This window comes from Xylocopa sonorina, chromosome 1 (genome assembly GCF_050948175.1).
Source record: "Xylocopa sonorina isolate GNS202 chromosome 1, iyXylSono1_principal, whole genome shotgun sequence".
Taxonomy (NCBI): Eukaryota; Metazoa; Arthropoda; class Insecta; order Hymenoptera; family Apidae; genus Xylocopa; species Xylocopa sonorina.
In genome coordinates, this window is record NC_135193.1 from 19,513,532 (window position 1) to 19,534,111 (window position 20,580).

General features: G+C 35.8%; 3 protein-coding genes across 3 annotated transcripts; 2 read left to right on the forward strand and 1 right to left on the reverse strand.

The window, feature by feature from the left end:
• Positions 1 to 1,141: 1,141 nt before the first annotated feature.
• On the forward strand, positions 1,142 to 18,243 carry LOC143422976 (KICSTOR complex protein SZT2). Its single transcript, XM_076893996.1, has 25 exons — positions 1,142 to 1,451; positions 1,637 to 1,954; positions 2,029 to 2,106; positions 2,207 to 2,612; positions 2,734 to 2,954; positions 3,149 to 3,533; positions 3,615 to 3,864; positions 3,951 to 4,691; positions 4,765 to 4,964; positions 5,107 to 5,270; positions 9,917 to 10,223; positions 10,374 to 10,562; positions 10,657 to 11,238; positions 11,324 to 11,700; positions 11,771 to 11,873; positions 11,965 to 12,804; positions 12,874 to 13,132; positions 13,262 to 15,156; positions 15,241 to 15,335; positions 15,402 to 15,828; positions 15,888 to 16,269; positions 16,346 to 16,511; positions 16,591 to 16,807; positions 16,874 to 17,934; positions 18,105 to 18,243. Exons 1-25 carry the CDS (start codon positions 1,431 to 1,433, stop codon positions 18,234 to 18,236), a joined length of 9,816 nt encoding a protein of 3,271 aa, XP_076750111.1. The 5' UTR covers positions 1,142 to 1,430; the 3' UTR covers positions 18,237 to 18,243.
• Positions 18,048 to 19,255, reverse strand: LOC143423108 (uncharacterized). The gene is made up of 2 exons (XM_076894191.1): positions 18,750 to 19,255; positions 18,048 to 18,668 (listed from the first exon to the last, which is right to left on the reverse strand). Exons 1-2 carry the CDS (start codon positions 19,180 to 19,182, stop codon positions 18,454 to 18,456), a joined length of 648 nt encoding a protein of 215 aa, XP_076750306.1. The 5' UTR covers positions 19,183 to 19,255; the 3' UTR covers positions 18,048 to 18,453.
• Positions 19,256 to 19,536: 281 nt separating this feature from the next.
• On the forward strand, positions 19,537 to 20,481 carry Bin1 (histone deacetylase complex subunit SAP18). The gene is made up of 4 exons (XM_076899564.1): positions 19,537 to 19,715; positions 19,848 to 19,954; positions 20,032 to 20,226; positions 20,295 to 20,481. The coding sequence occupies exons 1-4, from the start codon at positions 19,644 to 19,646 to the stop codon at positions 20,380 to 20,382; spliced, it is 462 nt and encodes a 153-aa protein (XP_076755679.1). The 5' UTR covers positions 19,537 to 19,643; the 3' UTR covers positions 20,383 to 20,481.
• Positions 20,482 to 20,580: the final 99 nt, after the last annotated feature.

A 20,580-nucleotide genomic window follows, 5' to 3' on the forward strand; every position in this document is an offset into this window, starting at 1 on the left:
AACTAGTGGCGCCATCTGTGTAAAAAGTGCTGAAACTAATCAAGATTAAGTTTCGTCTATTTTTACAGAGATGGCGCCACTAGTTATTGAAGTGTGGATTTGTCATTGTCCACAATATTTTCTTCTAATTAACTTTCACGTTGAATGGCTTTTATATAACAATTTTATTTATCAGCAACAAGTCTTTACAATTAAGGTAAACTGAAGTAGAAGCTTAAAAATACAAATCTAGATTTAGCAAAGGCAAATTGTGATGTGTACTCTTTGATGGCGAAGAAATAAGTGAGTAATTAATTTGAAAAGCGTAGAAATTTGAAAGACGTCGTAAACGAGAGTCTCTTTTTTATAGATGGCGTGAATTAATTTTGAAACAATTTCCTAACGAAAATGTACCCTCCGAGGAGCGGAAGTAGATGGCTGTGAATGTGTCTGCTTATATGAGGAAGTCGGTAACGTCGGTAACGCCACAGAAGTTTACTTCGCGGTCGATAACGATGTGCGACCAGTTTGAGCACTTTTCACATAGATGGCGCCACCAGCTCTTCGAGTGTTTACTTCGCAGTCGATAACGCTGCGCTATTAGTTCGAGCACACTCTGCAGAGATGGAAGTCGTAGAAGAATGAAACTACGAAATATTGAGATGAAATTTTATAATTGTCACGCAATGTGATTATGTAGTGATTAATTATTATGAGGTTTCGCATGCGCAATCATATCTTGAGTGGATCACTCGGTAGATATATGATTTATTCAACTTCCGTTCGAAATTCGCGGCAAAATATAAACGAAATTATGTTCCATTTAACTATTCGTAACTGTACTATATTTACTGTACATTAATTGTAGATAATTCTGGTAAACAAATATGAAATAACACATGCGCTTAATATATGGAGTTGAATTTTCATATGCGATCAAATTACTATACTATTCGCAGAATTCGTGTTGGCGAACAGTTTTACCAATGTTTTATTAATATTACCATACAATCGCAATATGGTGTAGCGTATTTTTAAAGTTATAGTTACGTCTCTTTTATTCTCACTGTACTATTTATATTTAAATAGTTAGTTAATTTTCAATCATAAATTATATGCTAACAGTTAATATGAGGGCAATAATAGAAAATGAAAGAATAAGTAATATGATACGTTTAGTGTTTATACAGTTTAGTTAAGGTTATATTGTCTCGCTCGTCTCTTTTAAGGTTATATCGTTCTTTTATTGTTTTTATATATAAACGAACACTCGAGTCAATGTTAATAATGTAACCTTTGAACAGTTGTGTGTAAAAATACCCACTAATTAATTTGCCCATCTATTTAAACGTGTCAAGATGAATTTTCTGTTATGCCGCAGTGCGATATGTGATAAAGTGAATTTTTTCTATTAATAACAGTTAACGTATAAATAAATAAAGGTGAACATCATGGCTTCTACTAAAGTTGAGGTAATCATATTATAAACTTTATATCGATGATTATGTTATAATATTTTCTTCTATTACTCATTGTCGATATAAAGAATTTTGCATGTTGTTTGAATAGTTTCACCTGAGAAGTTTACACAGTGATATCGAACTTAAAGTAGTTCTATATATTTTAAATAAAATGCTGAAATATTGTATCGTTACAGGAGAAAGTAATTCTAGAGGCAGACACCGTCTTTCTGCTAATGAAGAAGGGATTTCCTATATCTCGCAATGTAAGGGCTCAATGGATGTTGGAGCATTTAGATACGGTGATAAGTGTTCAGTGTCCAAGTTTTAAGAGTAAAGAAGCAGCGGAACTGGAAATTGTATCGGTACTGCCAAAAAGTAAACTAGACTGTTGGTCTCCTGAAACGAGTCATCAATATCTTTATAAAGTAACTTCTGCAACTTCGGTTATATTCTTAGCGCACAAGTATAGGATTGTGTTCAATCTAGATTTGAGTCCTTCGCTTGCAACCGTGGTAAGTATTTTTTCAACTTGTAACAATATTAATTACAAGCTACTTTTTCACTTATATCAGCTCCCGTTATATAGGATATACAGCATGGTGAAATAGTCATAGATGAAGTGTACATGGCAACCAAACGTTTCTTGGAAAGTATTATCAGACCTGTGAGTAATTATTTGTTATATACATGCATACAGTCGTAATAGAAATATACAGACTCTGTACGAGTAATAAACACAGACAATTAATCAATTATTGTTGCAGTTCACAGTACCGGGCAGCAAAAGGATAATGCAACCAGAAATTTATGTAACTGTAATAGCTCATACACCGTTCTTCGCGAGTCCCGCGCAACAAGTGTTGGTACAAGGTTGGCTAGTAACATTGGACAATGTAAATCAACTTATGAATTTCATAGAGAACCAACTTCATATATTGGAAGAGAAGGTAGCAAATGTTACTTCTATAGCTAGCCAACAGTTGGAAAACATAAGAGCCGAAAGTGAACGTTTAGTCGGTGGACTTTTTGAGGAAAACAATGCTTGTTTAAATAAAAATAATAGTACTTGCGTTGTTAATAATTCGATAATTTCACCAGAGTCGAGCTTTGCTAACATGTTACGATATGGAATGCTAGCGCTTGCTTTACTACCGGAACACAGTTGTGCACGTAAGCTTTAAGAATATAGAACGTACTTAATATTTATGACGTTCTTTAAGAAAAATTATCTTAGGCAATGATAATAAAAAATGAAGAGTTTAAGAAATAATATGGAATTTTTCTTTTTTAGATATGATAATCGTGACAGATGGTATCGTAGGGAATACCGATGTTCACGTCTTAGACACCGTCATACAACAATTACGCGCGACAACAATTGCCTGCAGTTTTTTGCATGTTGGAAGTACGTATCATCCACACTGCGCTGATGGATTAGTTCCATATCAAGATTTATTACATTTCATTGCAAGAGCTACATTGGGTACTTATATGTCTTTCATTCCATATCCTGTACGTAATATTTAATTCCGTTGTTTATATACTTTTATTTAAATGCACCGTGCGTGTGTGTGTGTCGTGTGCGCACGCGTTTGGATATATGCCAGCTCTGTATGAGTTATAAACTCCTACCAATACTACAGTAATTACAAATGAACACGTGCACTATATAAATGTGTATTATAAATTAATTTGTATTTGTACAGGTTCATTTAAATGAAACAGAAATGAACATTTATCATAAAAACTTTTTATGCTGGCAACTGTATCGTGAAATCTGTTGCAATAACGTACCAGATTATACAAATTGGCATTCGAAAAACGTATTATTTTATGAACAAAAATCAACTCAACTGCTACAGAAGAAACAGATCGAGGATAAAGTTACTTGTACATTGAGCAGTCTTTTATGTTGTCGCCTTCGAGAGGGATACTTGATAAAACGTGCCAATGTGAGGGACGAGGTGCTTGAAATTTGCTTCGTACTATTGTGGAAGTCTAGTGTTCTATTAGAATACATAGTAACATGTCCTTGGTCAACGAAATCATTATCTGCATCAAATACGATACAGTACGCAATCACGATAGAAGGTAAGCTGAAGCAAAATTTGTTAACATTTTCTAAAAAATTTAGTCGTTAGTCTAAAGGAAATGAGAAACATTTTATTGCAGCGCCTTATGAATTTTTACACGATATCACGTGTTTGTCTAAGAAACCATTGAAGTCGCAATATCGGCAGGGCGTTGTAAATCGTTTCTGGGCAACTTTAACATCTTTAACAGAGAGTGATAGTATGCTTGCACATTTTAGCTGGTTCCCAGAATGTGGTTGGACATGGTATAGTGTACCAGATACTATTAGGAGTGGCATGCCAGTCTTTTATTTATCGGCCTATCCTTCACCTAGTACAGTGCAACTCAGGTATGCTCGTAGATGTAATTGGATATCTGTTACTGTCAAAGTATAATTTGCGTAAGTAAACGTTAAGATTATTAATTTATTTCCAGTGACGCAGCTTGCCCACAATTTGGTCAAATCTGGCAGCCTGTAGTCTCTTTGAATCCGTTACAATGGGCTCGTTGGATGCACACACAGAGAGTAACATTAATTTTATCCCATGATAGGCCATTGCCTAGGCACTTACATCAAGCAAATCAAAGTGGTCGTTTTCAATGTGTTCAGAGTCGTCAAGCTGCCGCCGTTCTCTATGCCATGTTAAAAAATTGGGCAACCTTTGTACTTGTTGAAAATCATACATATGTACAATTCATTTATCGGGAAGCAGACAAACCACCTGTTTCGTTCTCATTAATCCGTATCAATTGCAAAGCTCTTTGTGTAATTCTGAATATTGCATTCGCAGCTGGAACAGAAGGAGTTGTTCGGCATAACGTTGTGGTCGATCTTCTAGATCGGTTATCCAAGCTTACTTTACCAAACAGACCAACAGAACAAAAAGAAACACCTTCTTGTACTATCATCCACAAGTCTTTGGAAAAAATTCTAATCAGATACGAGCGGATGCCAGCTGACTTGAATTCGATTGTATTTCCTGATGGAACTCAAACGACTTCGACAAGAGTCACGCCAATGTTAGGAGGAACTCTGACGACTAGTCTGTCCAGATATTTATATCACAACCGATGGCTTTGGCACGTGAAACGACCGTTCGTGCAAACTATTCCTGGAATTATATTGCCAAGATTGAATATAACCGCGATCGCTAGGATTCTTTCTACGATCACAAAGTAATTACCACTATTTCACTTAGGAACGTTATTACGATATAACATAGGAATATATTTTATCTATTTGTATCAGAATGCGTTTAGCTGAGGGTTTCAATTTTACATACTCAGCGGCGGGTATCGTGAACATGGTTCTCGAGGTACAAATGCGCGGTGTTGGTGAGAACGATACATCTTACCCGTGTATTATCCAGTACATATTGTTTCCACCGCATGTTATGTCGAATACAACATTGGAACGCGATAGTGCGTCAGAAGAGGATACTGACGAAGGTAAAACTGCTGTTAATAATAAAAATAATTCTGTGGACGAAACAATCGCGCGTTTAGCTCGTTCTTCTTCAAACGTTTCTCCGTGTTTGAACGGTATAAATGTTTTAATAAATCCATTGAACCTGTATCGTGTATTCATTAGGTACTGCAGATGGTGAAGTAAGCATGGAAGATGTTGAAGCTTCTGGCGATTTTCAGATTATCTCTGAAATTTGGATCGAACCTCAGTCTGGCTTTTCGCAGCTACCCGTACAATCTACAGCAACGTACATGCACTCTCTGCAATATCACGAGATTCCAGATGCGGTGAGTACGGTATACGTTTCATACAAATAACATAATCGATTAAGCTAAATTACTAATATTTTTCTGATCGTTTGTCATTATCATGATATTTTGTTTCTTTTTATTTATATCACGGATGAAAATGATCGCAATATTTTATCTCTCTTTTTTTTATCTTAAGAACAGGCGATAACTTTTAGATCATTCTTACTTATAATTTAGAATGCATAGGTTTGGGAATCCGTTTTATTCGTTTGGAATAGAAGGAATAGCGACTTCAGAGCGCAAAGTAAACTTGTTGTAAGAAGTCGTAATATCAGGATGAAAACGATTGGTATACATTCGTGTCGTTGTTATCTACACCATTTGTTTTATCACTAGTTCTCGTTTCCTCCTCCATTTCACTCGGAAAGGAAAATTCTTGAAGAGACGAGATCGTGAAATATTTATTGAGAGCAACAATTCTATTGTAAAATTTAGATAAACATCGCTTAGGGTAGAAATGGGTCGAACCTTTTCCGTTTGTGAAGATGTAGTCCTCGTAACATTATTTGCTCAGCGATACGTTAAGAATGCTTGATAATCTTTCCCTTTCGAAATGTTATCAGTAAAATGGATTTAACAAATCATTGGCTTTATTTCACAGGAAATTCTGTTTAAAATGCTTGTCGTTGCGTTCGAACATAATAAATTCTAATGTTGCCCTATAATGAAACAGAAGTCACTAAAATATAATTGGAATTTGTAATAATCGAGATTACTGAGATAATGATTGCATTGAAAATTTGAATCCACTTTTCAATTTCATTTGAAGCTTAGGAGATCTTTCTAAGGAAACATTTTATTCGTTAACATTTAAAATAACTGTATCAAAATAATTTCTATCCATATCAAACGCATTTAATATCGAACGTGAATGGGTTTAATTTATCTTTAATCTTATCTTTTCTTTGATTATGATGTTAATACATAAAATGATATACCTAGAACGTTGTTCTTCAAAAATATACGGGATAAGATTTTATTTTAACTGTCTGCCAATGACCATACCGCAGCGTTATCGATTCCATTTGAAACTGTTCGATTCAAAGTGTAATACAATTTTGTTTCAATTCTATCGATATTCGTTTCTTCACACTGAGCAAAGGCAAATAAAAATTGATTTTTGCACAGCTCTCTTGTCTCTGATATACGTACTATAATATATGTAGTAATGGACATTAAAAAATGTTAAATATTTAGATTTTCACTAGGAAGCAGGTACAAGGTGGGATACGCAATAAATAAAAAGAGAACAAAATCTATAACTCTTATATTGCATGTATTTATTCTCAAATATTATTTCTATTTTTTTCGATTTCTTGTCTTATCTATAATAAAACTAAAAAGTGAGATTTTTTCTTTTACTTTAGAAATATACTGGACGTGCGAGATAAACGTTATCTAGGTTTTCATTACCTGGAAAGTGATTCCTAATCGTTAAAAGGCCAAACTTCAAGGTGCATTTATTGATATATCATAAACAATTAATTGATTTATTGGAGCTGTTAATTAAATATTCGTTGACAACCTGGCAACAATTATCGTTCACTCTGTGAGACAATTGCTGGAAAAATAATTAACATTAGCTAATAGTTGAAAATTTTCAAAATTGGTCTCTGCATATCAAGCAAGTCCCAAACAAATCAATATTTGAATTATTATTTAGCATTGTCTTTCAATTGAATAAATTAACAATAATTATTATCAGCTCTATAATATCTTTAAAAATATCTAAATACATAAAACAGAAATTTTATACTTCCTTTAACATTTCTGAACAGAATGGTAACTTTCTTGCCTGCTACGTAAGATCTTGTATCAAGGTAATAATCGTTGATAATGATGAAAAAATGTAGCAATTTATATATATATATATAGATCTACAAGGTGTTCCACACCCACTAGTTCTTCTTCAAAACCTGTACTCGATCATCCTTTGTAAAAAGGCTGAAGAGGAACCCCAAAATTAGGAATCTCTATGCTTGACCATTTAAATGAGACTATTAAAGCTTGAGATAAATAGGAAGAACGTACGTGCATGCATATTATAATAAACGATAAGAAGATACATGAATTTTTTTCCAGCGAAATATACCCTTTGAGGCAGAGAATTAGAGATTGAATTTGGAAGAAAATAAAAAAAAAACGAAAAGAAAAGAACGGTGAAGTATAAATGTAGTATCTGGTTAAAATAAGAAGGAATATGTGTCTGAATAAAGTTGTCTATCACTACGTGTCGTTATCATTGCCGAGGTGGGGCTTCGATATCGATGAGGGTACTCAGAACAAGATTTTTCTATCAGTTAACTCAGGTATATATAAAGCCCAACGTCAGTCGACTGTTTATTAGTGTACTGATTACTTTTTTTTATGTAACCGATTTTCTATCGTTCGTATATCGGTACAGTTACCACAAATCGTCTTCGCAGTTTTATGTGAGTGGAACGTATCGCCAGTGATGAGTCTTTTTGATACACGTCTAGAGAAGTAGCTGTTATCGATTCTTCCGGGGAAAGCTATTCAGTGCCGGTGAAATTAGCCAAGTGACGATTTTCCGTATAGAATTCTTCTTCTGCCGCTTGACCAAAATTCTACAGCGCTTTACCGCGAGAGGTGGTCAAGTATTAATTAAGGAAATATTGGCCTGGCATCATGAGAACTGTATTCAAAGAAGAAACGATAAAATTAGTGAGAACCACGTGAAGATTTCGTAATAATTAACTGCAATAAATATAGTAAAATTATGTCACTGGAGTAAGTATCCTAGAGGCTGTAAATGAGAAGAGTTCAAAAATTGAGAATTCTAAAATTTGTGAATACCACGTGGAGATTTAATAACAATTAAATACAATAAATATAGCAAATTTATATTATTAGAGTAAGTATCCTAGATGCTGTAAATAAGAAGAGAACTTGATTGAGATAAGAAAAACGATGATGTCGGGCCAATATATGAAAGGTGATATGTTTTCAGTAAAGATTACAAACCCAATGGACATGTAACTGGTTAATATTTTCTAACAAAACTTGTAACGCCTCTAGACGAGTCGAGCCGAAGAAGTTGATTCACTTGGTTTGAGACTTGGCACGGGCGTTGTACGGGGCTCTGCGATCTGCATGACTTGCAGTTGGAAGTGAGGATCTAGGCAGTGAGCAAGTAGCGCTCTGATAACTTGCCAGATCTAACTCTTCCAGCTCAAGGTCTTGCTGATTCTCGTCTTCGCGAAAAAGAGATGGATGACGCCTCGTCGATATCGAATTGAATCTGAGGACACCCACGGGGGCAATGTTAGAGAAAAAGGTGGTCATGGTTCAAGTGGAGAAGTGGTCTCTACGCTTTGATTTTAAAGTGAGATTCAACTCCTCCAACTTACTCCTGATCCCTGATGTTCTTCGTCCCCCTCTCAGCCCTTTTCGCTCTGGCTAAAATCTTTCCATTCGTGGCGGTATCAGCGCCCGTTGAGCGAAGAGATAAGTCGAAGCCTTCGCGGTATCGCACCATTGGCGCTCCTTAATACCTGGCCGGACAACCGTGTGTTGCAATAGCGATAAAATCTCTTCAAAACCGCTCTTATCGCGGAAACGTTTAACTGCGTATTTATTGTTCACCGCGATCCAGTTTTACCTGCATCGCAATAATGTTATCCACATTTTTCTGCGCTGGAGAATTTCGTTCACGTCCTCCTCGACGCATTCGCATCGGGCTGGTTTAGCAATGGGCTGAAAATATTTCAATTACGCGCGTTAGAATTAGTTTCTCAATCAATTGAGAATTCTTGTTTTCCAACGACGGCAATGTTTGTTAAAAAGACAAGGATTCTCGTTTCCTGATGCGAACGCGTTAAGAATAATTACATTTCCCACGCGTTTTCTTCCCCTAGACCTAATTTATTTTATATGCGTTCAAAATAAAATACCTACACCGCTCGTCTCCTTGATTTATTCGTCTCCCTGTCTAAATCGATCGAACTTTCATAGATTGTACTGCGTTAGGTGAAATAAATATTTCTGGTAATGTGTCTCTTCTTATCGTTGTTGTAACAATTGTTGTACACCTCGTTCTAACGACGCAATAAATGGTACGAGTCGTTTGCGTTACTTAACAATTTTAATTAGTTCAAATGAAATTAGCGTACGCATGCACGTACGTTCTGCACCTGCGAACAAATTCAGTCCGTTATTAATGAATAAATATAATGTTACAATGGACAAACATCGCATGGGTATCCGCGCTTCATCGCATGGGTATCCAAGTTTCTTATTTTTGTTGTTTCTTCCTTCCCAAATCATGCGAGAGCTATGCTGTCCTCTTCTGATGGATTTAGAAATTTAACAAAGAGCAATGCAATGCGATTAGTTGCTGACAATCGGTATGGCAGGACAAATAAATGAGATGAAGCGATCTGTAAGGATCGAAAGGATCTGTAAGATATCAGAAAATACTGATCTAATGCGATACAACCGTAACAATCGGTTAAAAGCGTGGATATTATTTTACGTGAGGCAATTATGTAATTTGTAGACTCTTCTCCCAAACGTATGCATTCCACGATACAGTTCAATGTACGTTAATACCATTTTTATTTCGAGGCCATTGTCCTAACGATATTGTATTTCGTTGCCAGATTGCACGCGTGGACGAGGAATGCATCAACGCGTTATTAACTTTGGAGTACTTGAGCTTGTTAAGCCAAATAATACCGAACGAGAAAAGCAGCGAGATCATTTACGGACAAGCTCCGCATCACGATATCAAACTGCCGAAGAAATACAGCAAGAATGTAAAAAACAACAGCTGCATCGTCGAAGAATCGTGCGATGGTTTGTCCACTATCGACGAACGAATACACATGATGCACTTCTCCTTCGACACGTTAAACATACTGCCAAAATGCCAACAAGCCGAATTGTTGTTCTCTATGTTTGCCGATGGTGAATATAACATTAGTTCCAAGTACTCTTCGAAAGAATCTAAAGAATCGAGCCCTCTGCGATTCAAGAGGGAGAAGTATAGAAAAACGCGACTTGTAATACTTCATTTTTGGTCTGTTCTGTACAATTAAGCTGTATGATCGTTTTAAGGTACAACTAGCAACGATAAAGGACGAGGAAGCGCGAACAAGATACTGATGGACAACTTTTTGGAGCACATAAAACAGTTGCATAACAAGGAACTTTTGTTAACGTCAGCCGAATCGCAAAGATTCACTAGAATGCTACTCGACAGACGTCGAATCGGTGGTCCACCGTTACCATTCTTTTCTCAAAAAGGTACGAAGGGTCTTGTTAATCGTACAGTGTCTTCAATGAGTAATTGATACCATAGAGATTTACGTATGGATCATTCTGTGTATCCTAATTTCAGAAAAACACTCCTTCAATGTCGAGCCGAATTCTTCTCCGCGTTGGAAGTGTTTCATAAAGGGAATCAGCACTACTCATGTGATCATCACGATCCTACCCGCCTCAGAGAAAGACGTGCGTTTGTTTATGTCCTCTCCGCAGACGGAGGAATATCTGGCGGCCAATAACTCTGAAAAGAATTGCGAGTCTGTTATATTCAATATGGATCTAAGCGAGAAACAATCGAGCCTGAAAGTTTCTCCGGATATTAATGTAACCGATTACTCCTCGTTAGAGGACGAGTCCAAGTTACACGATCGGTATATCGAGAACAGTAAGACGGAAACGGACGCGCAAAGGAAATTTCAGGACACCGAGGAGTCTCTGATTATTCCAGTCTACGTGTACGATTGCTCGCTGGCTTTGTTAATCGACACGTTAATCGATAAATTAAAGATATCGCACAACAAGGATATTTATCAAGATCATACGTTCAAAGTTGGCCAGCAAGAGTGTAAAGATTTCGTCGAATTGAAATCCGATTACAACTCGAAACCGTCGACACCGGAATCGAAAAGCGAGGACTCGGACAATACTGCAAACGGTAGGTAAATAAGAATGTCGACGCACGTTTCATCTATTTAGAATCGAACTTCGTGTTCTCCATTGATAATTCTTGTCCCCAACAGATCAACGAAGTCTCATGGAGCACTGCAAGCTGTTAAGTTTGGCTCACTGTCATTGCTTCGTCGTTGCAGTTTACAAATCACTGGTTTTGCAGCAGCCGCTTACTTACGACGATATGGAAGCTGCGGTAGAACAATGCGAAGAAACTCTAATCGAAATTAATATAACAAATTACTTACGATCTGTGTGTAGGCACTTGAGTAAGTTGGGGGACAAAGACTTGCTGAACCAACTGCACCTATCCGCGTGCAATGAAGTCGAGCCGCTGCACAATTTAATCAAGGAAAAGTTCGAGAAAATTATTACGGTTGCCTTTAGACCTGTACCCGCGCATCCTGAATTTTATTATTGCTCGCCATCCTGGTCGGACAATGAAATGGTTCGTTTCTATAGCACATCAGCTGTTTAAACAGACAATTATACAAATTAATGAATCGTACATGTAACAGGATCTTGCAGATCTTCAAAAATCAGACAGCGACGACGAGATAGGGAATCTTATGTTTCGTTCGGTAAATATTGATTACGCGTCGCGCAGTTTTAATGGAAAAGGTGAGTTGCTTCCCCCTTTTTGGGGGAATAATTAAAATGAACGTTTTACAACATGAATAAATAAATGTGTTACTCGTCATTGTTGAATTAGGGAATGCAACGTGGCCACTTCGAAGCGTAAACAATATCTCTAAACTTTCAAGACACGTCTCCACGGAATCTATCAACAGCGATTTGCAGAGGAAAAGCATTTACGGGCGAGAGCAACCGTTGTTCTTGCAACTGAGCTGTTCCATTCGATTTCAATCTAGACCTGGTCTTAGTAGCATTCCCGTTAAATCTCTGCCAACATGTTTTATGGAAATCATGCAAAAGATGGAAGATTACAAGGAGGGGGACATAGCTAATTTGAGCGTGGCTGATTTGAAGATCACGTTGGATATTATTTGCTTGAATCTCTCGAGAGAAGTACTAGAAATAAGTTTGGAACGATACTCTGGTTTAAGAGCAACATCATTTTGCAGTGGTTCGCCTATAGGCAGTTTGCGAACAGAAAGTGGGAGTAGCTTAGAGAATAATGCCAGAAATGAATTGTTCCAAGAGAGGATGTCTCACTTAGCTTTAAACCAACATAACGCCATCAGCAGTTTAAGAGATGAAATCGAGTGGCTCCTGCAAGACGAAACTGCAACTGCGTTTCTGGATCAACCCTTTATAAATGAAGAGGTGTTGAAGTTCGTTGCGAATCACATTTCGGAATCGACGGACAAATTTAGTTGCAAAGTGGAGAAAGTACCTTTATATTTTGTTTTCCCATCGGATGACAGTAAGCCAAAATTTATAAGCGAACTGAAGAAGCTGCAAATCGACAAGTACTGCATTCGACAAGAAGGTAATCTGTTTTATTTCGTGAAGAATTTGCAACAAATGCCGTCTGATGTTGTTCCGGAACTCTCTAAGAACGAGAAAAAAGAATTGAAGGCAAAAAATGGTACGCGTTATTCGTGAAACATTTGATGTTATTCATTTCTTGTACGATTAAAACAGTGGATGGTTTCAGATGTCGCGATAGAAAACGTGGAACAAGAAAAGCGGCCAGAAATCAACAGTTATTGCACAAAAAGTAATTACGCTTATTACGATGTGATTAATACAACCGATGATAAAGCAAATGGCGATGATAAATGCAAAGGAAATACCGTGTCTGAGAATAAGTATCAATGGTTAATAGATCTTGATAATCGCAAAAGTTCCTTGCCCAACTTCTGGTTAATTCTGAACGTGGAGAACGATTATGTCAACGTCTACTTTCACTGTAGGTAAGAACATTAGTTTTAAATAGTCTCTTGGTTCAAGAAACTCGAACGAGAAATTTTAACATTAAAATGTAAATATCAATCACCGGAGTTATGTATCCTATCGAGTACTAAGATTAGTGTTATTAACAGATTTTTAGAAATTATACCTCCAGAAGTAAATAGTTACTGGCACACGCAAAAAATGTTAGTATCCCAAATAAAGAGCACGTGTCGCCGAGTAAACCAATATTTACTTCTGCAAAATCTTCACAAAACGAGCAAATGCTCGGAGCTTTTAGAGACAGATTCCTGCGAGGATTACAACTGGAAGTCGGACACGAATGACTTTGGTAGCAGCATACAAAACTTTACCCCCGGAATGTTCCGTTGTCGTGTCGTTTGGAAATTCATCTTTCGGCTACATCCACGATTAAAGACTGGCCCTGGTAGATCAGGACTATCACGAGGTATAAAAGCTCTGCACGGTGTGCTTACTAGATTCGCAGTCAGCAACCGGAGTAACATGTTTGTATATCAAGAGAACAATAAGAACGTGTTCTACTTGAGATTGCACGAACAAATAAGCGATGGAAAGTCTTTGCAGAACAAACTATCGGAAAGCGACGAACAGCTTGTCGTGTCTCGGAGCAACAGCGTAGTTTCGCTATCACAAGTTAAAATAAACGACAATTCCACGTCGAACGACACAAGGCCCAGAGTGCGTTCCTTCAGCGAGAAAGAGTCGAACATTTTAAACAAAACTGAAGACTCGATTATATTGATGGTACATGGGATTTCTGACGCGGGGCCGGAAGTTAAACGGGACTTGGTACAGGTGTTGCAAAATCGCTTGGACGACGCGGTTCTAGAAGTTCTGTCTATTATGTTAGCGAGGAATCCAATGTGCAAACTGACACCAGCTGATGTACATTTCATTCAACCACCGAAACCTCCAGAGTCCATAATACGATTAAATATACAGAAGCATTGTATATCGTACATAACTGCATTGGAATTTTATCTGCGTCAGAACATACTCCAGTTTTTGTACATACCAAAGTATACAGACAACAGAACAGAATACCATTTCCAAGATTATTCGCAGCTTGAAGGGTCTACAAAAAGGATCTCCGAGTCTGGTATCTTTCTTTACAATCAGAGCCACTCTAGTGGAAGCAAAGGAATCGCTTGTATAGCTTTAGCAATTACTGGCGAGCATGGAGAGCCGTTTAAATTATCGGGAAGCGAATTCCCGAAAACCAGCTCCCCAGAAACGATAAAAGTAGAGGATTTCAAGAACATCGTGTCAACGTCTGTTTACGATAAAAACTCGACAGAATCGCCCCCCTTAATTGAATTCAAAATTTGGAAACAAGGCAGAGTTAATCACGAATCTTTGTTGCAGAAACTGGTTTCCGCCGTTAAACATGCTATTTGGGACCTCGTTACGGAGTACAAATTCTTGTCAACTCCTTTAACAGAACCGTTTACTAAAAATACCCAAGAGACAGCTACCGAGAGCAAAGAAAATCAAGCTACGGTGAAAGCAGAGACTTTGCCAAGAATAGTGCACGAATCAACAAATGATCGATTCGAGACAGGTGAAGAAGGGAAGTTACACAGTGTCTACTGCGTGACATTGTCACAATGGTTTCAATTCGCATTAGAAATTGGCGTTCCGTCGGTGAAAAAGCACGAAGTAGTTCTTAACCACAGACATCCTATACTTACAATTATTACAGAATTGGAAAATCTTATACAGAGTCAAGCACCAGACACTTCCAGTACTGCTTTTGTCTTAAAGGATAGGCAGCCCTTCATTGAAAAATATACATTAAACGAAGAACCGTCTAGGACGACTATTAGCAATAATAATTGTTCTGCAGGAAATACGGAAAATTCAGATTTACCGTTTCACGTGCCATATGATTTTACTAAGGATACGCAAGGAACCTATACCAAATGTATTTTAATCGCTAGAAATGTCGATCAGTGGAAAGCTTCCATCAGCAATACAGTGCAACCAGAATTACTTATCCCCAAAGGTAAATATATATTCTACGGATTTATATAAGAGTGATACTTTCGAGCTATTGTCTAGTATCTTGTAAAATAATTATTTGTTGCAGATCAAAAACTTCTGCAAAAATTTAATCCTTTAATTCTGGAATCTAACTTCGTATCGAGGCAACGAATACTGCTGACTGAAGTTCGAAGTGATAATGTATGAATTTTATAATGTACCAGTATTTTATAATGTACATAAATAACTTAATAATTGTTTTTATAGATAACTATCTACATGTACAATTGGTCGAAGGAGAAATCGGAAAAATTGATAAAGCAGACTACAATTTTGGGTACATGGCTCTCATCGAGATCAAATTTCTTTACGAATATAGTAATGCAAAAATTAGGAATATTTCATCACCGACCAAACTTTTCGAGGGAACATTCGAATTCTCAGTATTGTCAAATTATGGACATGGAAAGTCTCACGAAATTTTCTGCTATGCCGCATAACGATGGAAAAGATTGGACAAGAGTAAACAGTAGAACGCAAAGCATAAAACACAATCAGTATTCGTGGAATGAGGTAATTGGCCACACAATGCGCGATACAAAACCTAATAATTACTTTCATAACAACATAGACCCAACGGTGAAAGCAGTCTGCGACTTGCAAGACTTGCGATGTCGCGAGAAAAAATTAAAAGGTAAATACAAGGAGAAACAAGTTTGCTTCTCTTTACTAATTTTATTTGTCAATTTTCAGAAGATTTAAATAAGCTGTATGCACTGTGGCAAAACCGTAATGTTGCACCAAATATTCCAATTTCAACAACTGCTTTAAATACATTCAAACAATATTCTCGTTTGATACATTTTTGTCACACGCCATTGTTATTTTTACCATCGTGGCGCTTACAATCTGCTGCTACAAGGGATCATTCCCTCACAGTCGACTCGTCTTTAAGCGCAAATGCTAATATATATCAACAGTTACCACAACAAACGCAAAAAGGCCAAGACGAGCAAACGGAAATAGTAAAATGGCATCAAGAAATATGCTGTTTAATGTTATCTGAATACAAGCAATACCTTCATTCAGCTTCGCTAGGTTTTAGTTCAGTACAAATAGAATCGCAGGATAAAAGGTAAAAAATACAAAAAATTATTATTCTACATTTTTAAATGTATCAGAAAATGATATTGTTCACTGATACTTTGCAGTTCCGAAGGACAAATTCAGCAAGAATCCTACTATCTTAAAAAATCAATGCTTGGAGGAGTACTACTGTTTGAAATTCACTTATCGCAACCATTTTTCATTGCTAAATTACATATTATTGAATGCAGCCGGCTTCAAACAAAAGCCAGCAGCGCGCTAATGAATCAAGTAAATTTATCAAATCTTTCTACATTTTTAGTCAAGTACTTTTCAATGTTAAACTATATTTATATATTTCTTGTTGCAGTTCATGTTAAGTTTCTTGGATGCGTGTGACAAAATTAAAATCAATATGCATCTACATTCGTTTACATACGATTTTCATTTACGTTGCATCCATTCGTACATAGCTGGCACTGGTCCTTGGTTAGTGCAGCAAGGCTACCATCTCATCCATTTTCTCGACGATTTTAATAAATATTACAGTAAAGCACCAAACTATGCGAGGAATCTTATATATAGTGGTAAGTGAACGCGAAGAAGCACGTAAAAGTTAAATTAGTTACACTAAACCCATCTTTATATTTTAGATGTTGTGACTATTCCCAATTTAGCGATACCAGGTCGGACATTATATTCTTATTTATTATCTCATGAGAAGATTTACAACATGCGTGTGTTCGAGATGAAAAACGATCAGCAAGACTCTAAAGATAGTGAATACGTTTTAGTAAGTTTAAAGAGTACTGCTATGATTAGTTATTGCGACGCACAGGATACCAAGTACGCTGATGATTTCGATGTTGCCCTTATTGTATCACATTTGGTGCAACCTCCGCAAATAGAAAAAACAGAGATTACTTTGAAGTACTATTTAATGTTGACGAGCAAAAGAGAATTATATCCGAAGAAAGAAGTGGAAAATAATAAATTAGGAAAGTTTCGTACGGTATACAGTGTCGAGAAATCGACAAGCACCTATACTGAGCCTCTTACGAATAGTTTCAAGGAATCATCGTCGAATTATCAAGAATGTAAGCAAGACACAACTGACAAAAAAGGCGATTCTAAACTATACAATGCCAATTTTGGTACTAATTACAACAACACAAGTGCACCGATACCTCCACCAGTACCAAATTCTCCATTAACTCAAACTGTTAATCCTCCGAGTGTTTCAGTAAATTCTGCATCTCCGCACTTGGTCCAAATACAACAAGAATCGATTAATTATCTAGGTTATTATTCGTCACACGAACAGCTAATGCAACAAACGATAATGTCTCAAGCAGACGCAGCTCGTACCCATATAATGAACATGATAGATCGCGGAGCATTGCAGTGCAGAACGCATCTCCTGTGGAACAAATTACTGGAGAGCAAATCCGCAATGAATTATGCAGAATTTTCTGAACTTTGTTCTTTAGCTCACGTCGAACCTTTGTCAAATATGGACCCAAGGCTAAGACCATTTATCAATCAGCCTATTTCTTGGTACCAGACTTTATCGAAAGTTTTACAAAATAAATATCAAGAGCATCATAAGCAATTTAATACGCCAGATGGAAACATTACTCATCTGCTTATATTACATCCAAGCTTTTTTCAAGTATTCATGATGTTGACAATAGATTTACACGCTTCACGAGGGGTTTGTACAATAACGCTTTACTTAGCTATTTATTTTGTATATAAAATATGTATCGTGATATAACATAACAAGGGGAACATAAAATTATCGAAAAATTTAGAAATTAAAATAAATTAAGAAATAAGAATTGATATTGTAGCAAGATAATAACATTCGTTAACCATTTTTAGGACCTGTATGCGGTTTATTGTAAATCAGACGAAGTTATTAATGCTCCATGTTATATAGAGGATACTTATAATTTAATTGAAGGTTTTGTAAATGCTTGTTGTTTCCATTTATGGATGAGTCTTTACAGTTAATGACAATTTTACATTCCAAAGAAACAAATTTCCAAGTACTTCTATTTATTATTTATACTCGATAATGTACCTAACATAAATAGAGAATTAATTATATTACTTAACAAAATTATGTACATTTTTGTTTTCTGTTATATCAAATTGTGCTATATTTCATTGCCTGTAATTTGTATAAAAAATATATTTTTTCTAATTTCCAAAAATTTACATTTCTAACTCATCCCTCTAACGAATCTGAATCAATACCATCGGTATCATCATCGGTACCAAAATCATCATTATCATCATCATCTTCCCCTTTGATTATTAACGATTTTAATTTGAATAATAAATCTGTCCTGGATACTTCCTCTGTTATAGTTTTATTTTCTTCCTCTTCTTCTGTTTTTTCATCTGTTTCTTTTTTCTTACTTTTCTTTCCCTTATTCGCAACTGAAAAATAATACATATTTTTTTCCATTTTTTAAAGAGTAACGTCAATCAATTTATACATGGTAATTATAATTCAAATACCATTACGATTCATGTAACGTATAAATGTTCTACGTTTCCTTTCGGGCAATTCTTTGAGAAGGTTTTGCAATTCTGTGTCCAATTTGACGATCCCCTCCTTGTTGGGTTTTACTTCGATAATGTTATCTTTCTCACCACATTTTGCACAAACTTTGTACTGTGCGACACAAATTGCACACATATTATGATAAGCATGCTTCACTGTTTTTTGTTCACATTTTATACATTTGGTAGGTGATTTTAACGGTTTATATTTTTTATACTTAATTTTCCATTCAATTATCTTTTTACATCTCTCGCATACATTTAGAATCTCGATATTGTTAATAAACTTCGTTTTATGTGACTTGTCATGCAGATCATTTTTAAAAACAGTTTGATTCCGATACTTTTGTGGTCTCGATCGATTGGAATTTCCTTTTTGTGTGCTCATACCTTTGTTTACAATTAAAAAATAAGGGGTACACGCTATATAACCTATAAAATGATTGACAAAATTATTTGTTTCTATTGATGAGACAAAACCATGGAATAGTAATATATATAGAAGGTTCATACAACTTTCAGCAGCGTATTAAGATGTTTATCAAAATTTTTTGCATTCGATAGCATACATATCACAAAGTAATTTATAAAAAAATAGTTAATTTTAACGTAATTTTTTAGAGTATAACAGAATTAAATAGAAGAGGTATAAAGTTTAAAATCTCCATCATTGAGTATTTTAATACGAGATACATTCAATAGAAACCGCTTGTTCCGTGCCATGAAAATAATGCACTTTAGCGAGCGTGCAAATTGAACTTCGAACGAAGTCTATTTTTTTATAATAACATAAACATAAGTACTATCGTTTGTGATCCAGTGCCTACACGTTTTTTAACAATTACGAATATGACATCGGCAATCGAATCTATGGTAGTAGATGAAAAACAGCTACCAGAAAAGCCAATAGACAGAGAAAAGGTAGGTAGTGGTACATAGAAACTTTCGAGAAACTTAATCGAAACTTAACAGTTGTACATCTCTTCACAATTAGTCGTAATCTACATTCTTGTACATAATAAATATATTTTCACACTTTTGTATAAATTTCAGACATGTCCACTTTTACTACGGGTATTTTGCAATACAGGTCGACATCACAATATAATGGAATATAGTAGAGGAAATGTCCCTTCGAATGAATTACAAATATATACATGGTAAAGTATTTTCATAACTATTGTTCTAGCTGCAGCTTTTTCATAAAAATTATAGTTTCTATTTTATATACTTCTAGGATGGACGCAACATTGAGAGAAATTACGGGATTAGTCAAAGAAGTAAATCCAGATGCTAGAAATAAAGGAACGTACTTTGATTTTTCACTAGTGACTCCAGAATTAAGAAATTCTGGATACCGTATGCGTGAAATCGGCGTTACTTGTTCAGGGCAGAAGGGTGCAGATGATAACAAAACATTAGCACAAGCAAGGTATACTTTTTGTATCAGTTAGTTTTTAAATAGATAACAGAATTTTACTTATTTATAAATAATTGCAGATTTACGATCGGTGATTATTTAGATATATCAATAACACCACCAAATCGTCAACCACCACTCAGACGTGGCGCTCTGCGTCAATACTGACTTAAGTAACAAAAAAAATATTACTTTTTGTAATTTATGTTAACAGTTTATTAATTTTCTAATAATAAATAGTGTGTAATTCAGTAATTGTTATGTTAAGTAAGCGTATAATTTATTTTCCTGATTCTAGATAAGTTTTTGTCTGTAATTATAAATTTTTTTTAATATATTAGGTACATAAGGTTCATACAAATTTTA

Bases quoted from the DNA above. Each gene is read 5' to 3' on its own strand.
- LOC143422976 (XM_076893996.1), top strand. From the start codon at position 1,431: ATGGCTTCTACTAAAGTTGAG. The intron at 13,133-13,261 runs GTAAGAACATTA...TGTTATTAACAG, and splicing joins AACGTCTACTTTCACTGTAG to ATTTTTAGAAATTATACCTC. The intron at 15,336-15,401 runs GTATGAATTTTA...TTGTTTTTATAG, and splicing joins CTGAAGTTCGAAGTGATAAT to ATAACTATCTACATGTACAA.
- LOC143423108 (XM_076894191.1), bottom strand. From the start codon at position 19,182: ATGAGCACACAAAAAGGAAATTCCAATCGATCGAGACCACAAAAGTAT. The intron at 18,669-18,749 runs GTATTTGAATTA...ATTATTTTTCAG, and splicing joins ACGTTACATGAATCGTAATG to TTGCGAATAAGGGAAAGAAA.
- Bin1 (XM_076899564.1), top strand. From the start codon at position 19,644: ATGACATCGGCAATCGAATCTATGGTAGTAGATGAAAAACAGCTACCA. The intron at 19,716-19,847 runs GTAGGTAGTGGT...TATAAATTTCAG, and splicing joins AGCCAATAGACAGAGAAAAG to ACATGTCCACTTTTACTACG. The intron at 20,227-20,294 runs GTATACTTTTTG...AAATAATTGCAG, and splicing joins AAAACATTAGCACAAGCAAG to ATTTACGATCGGTGATTATT.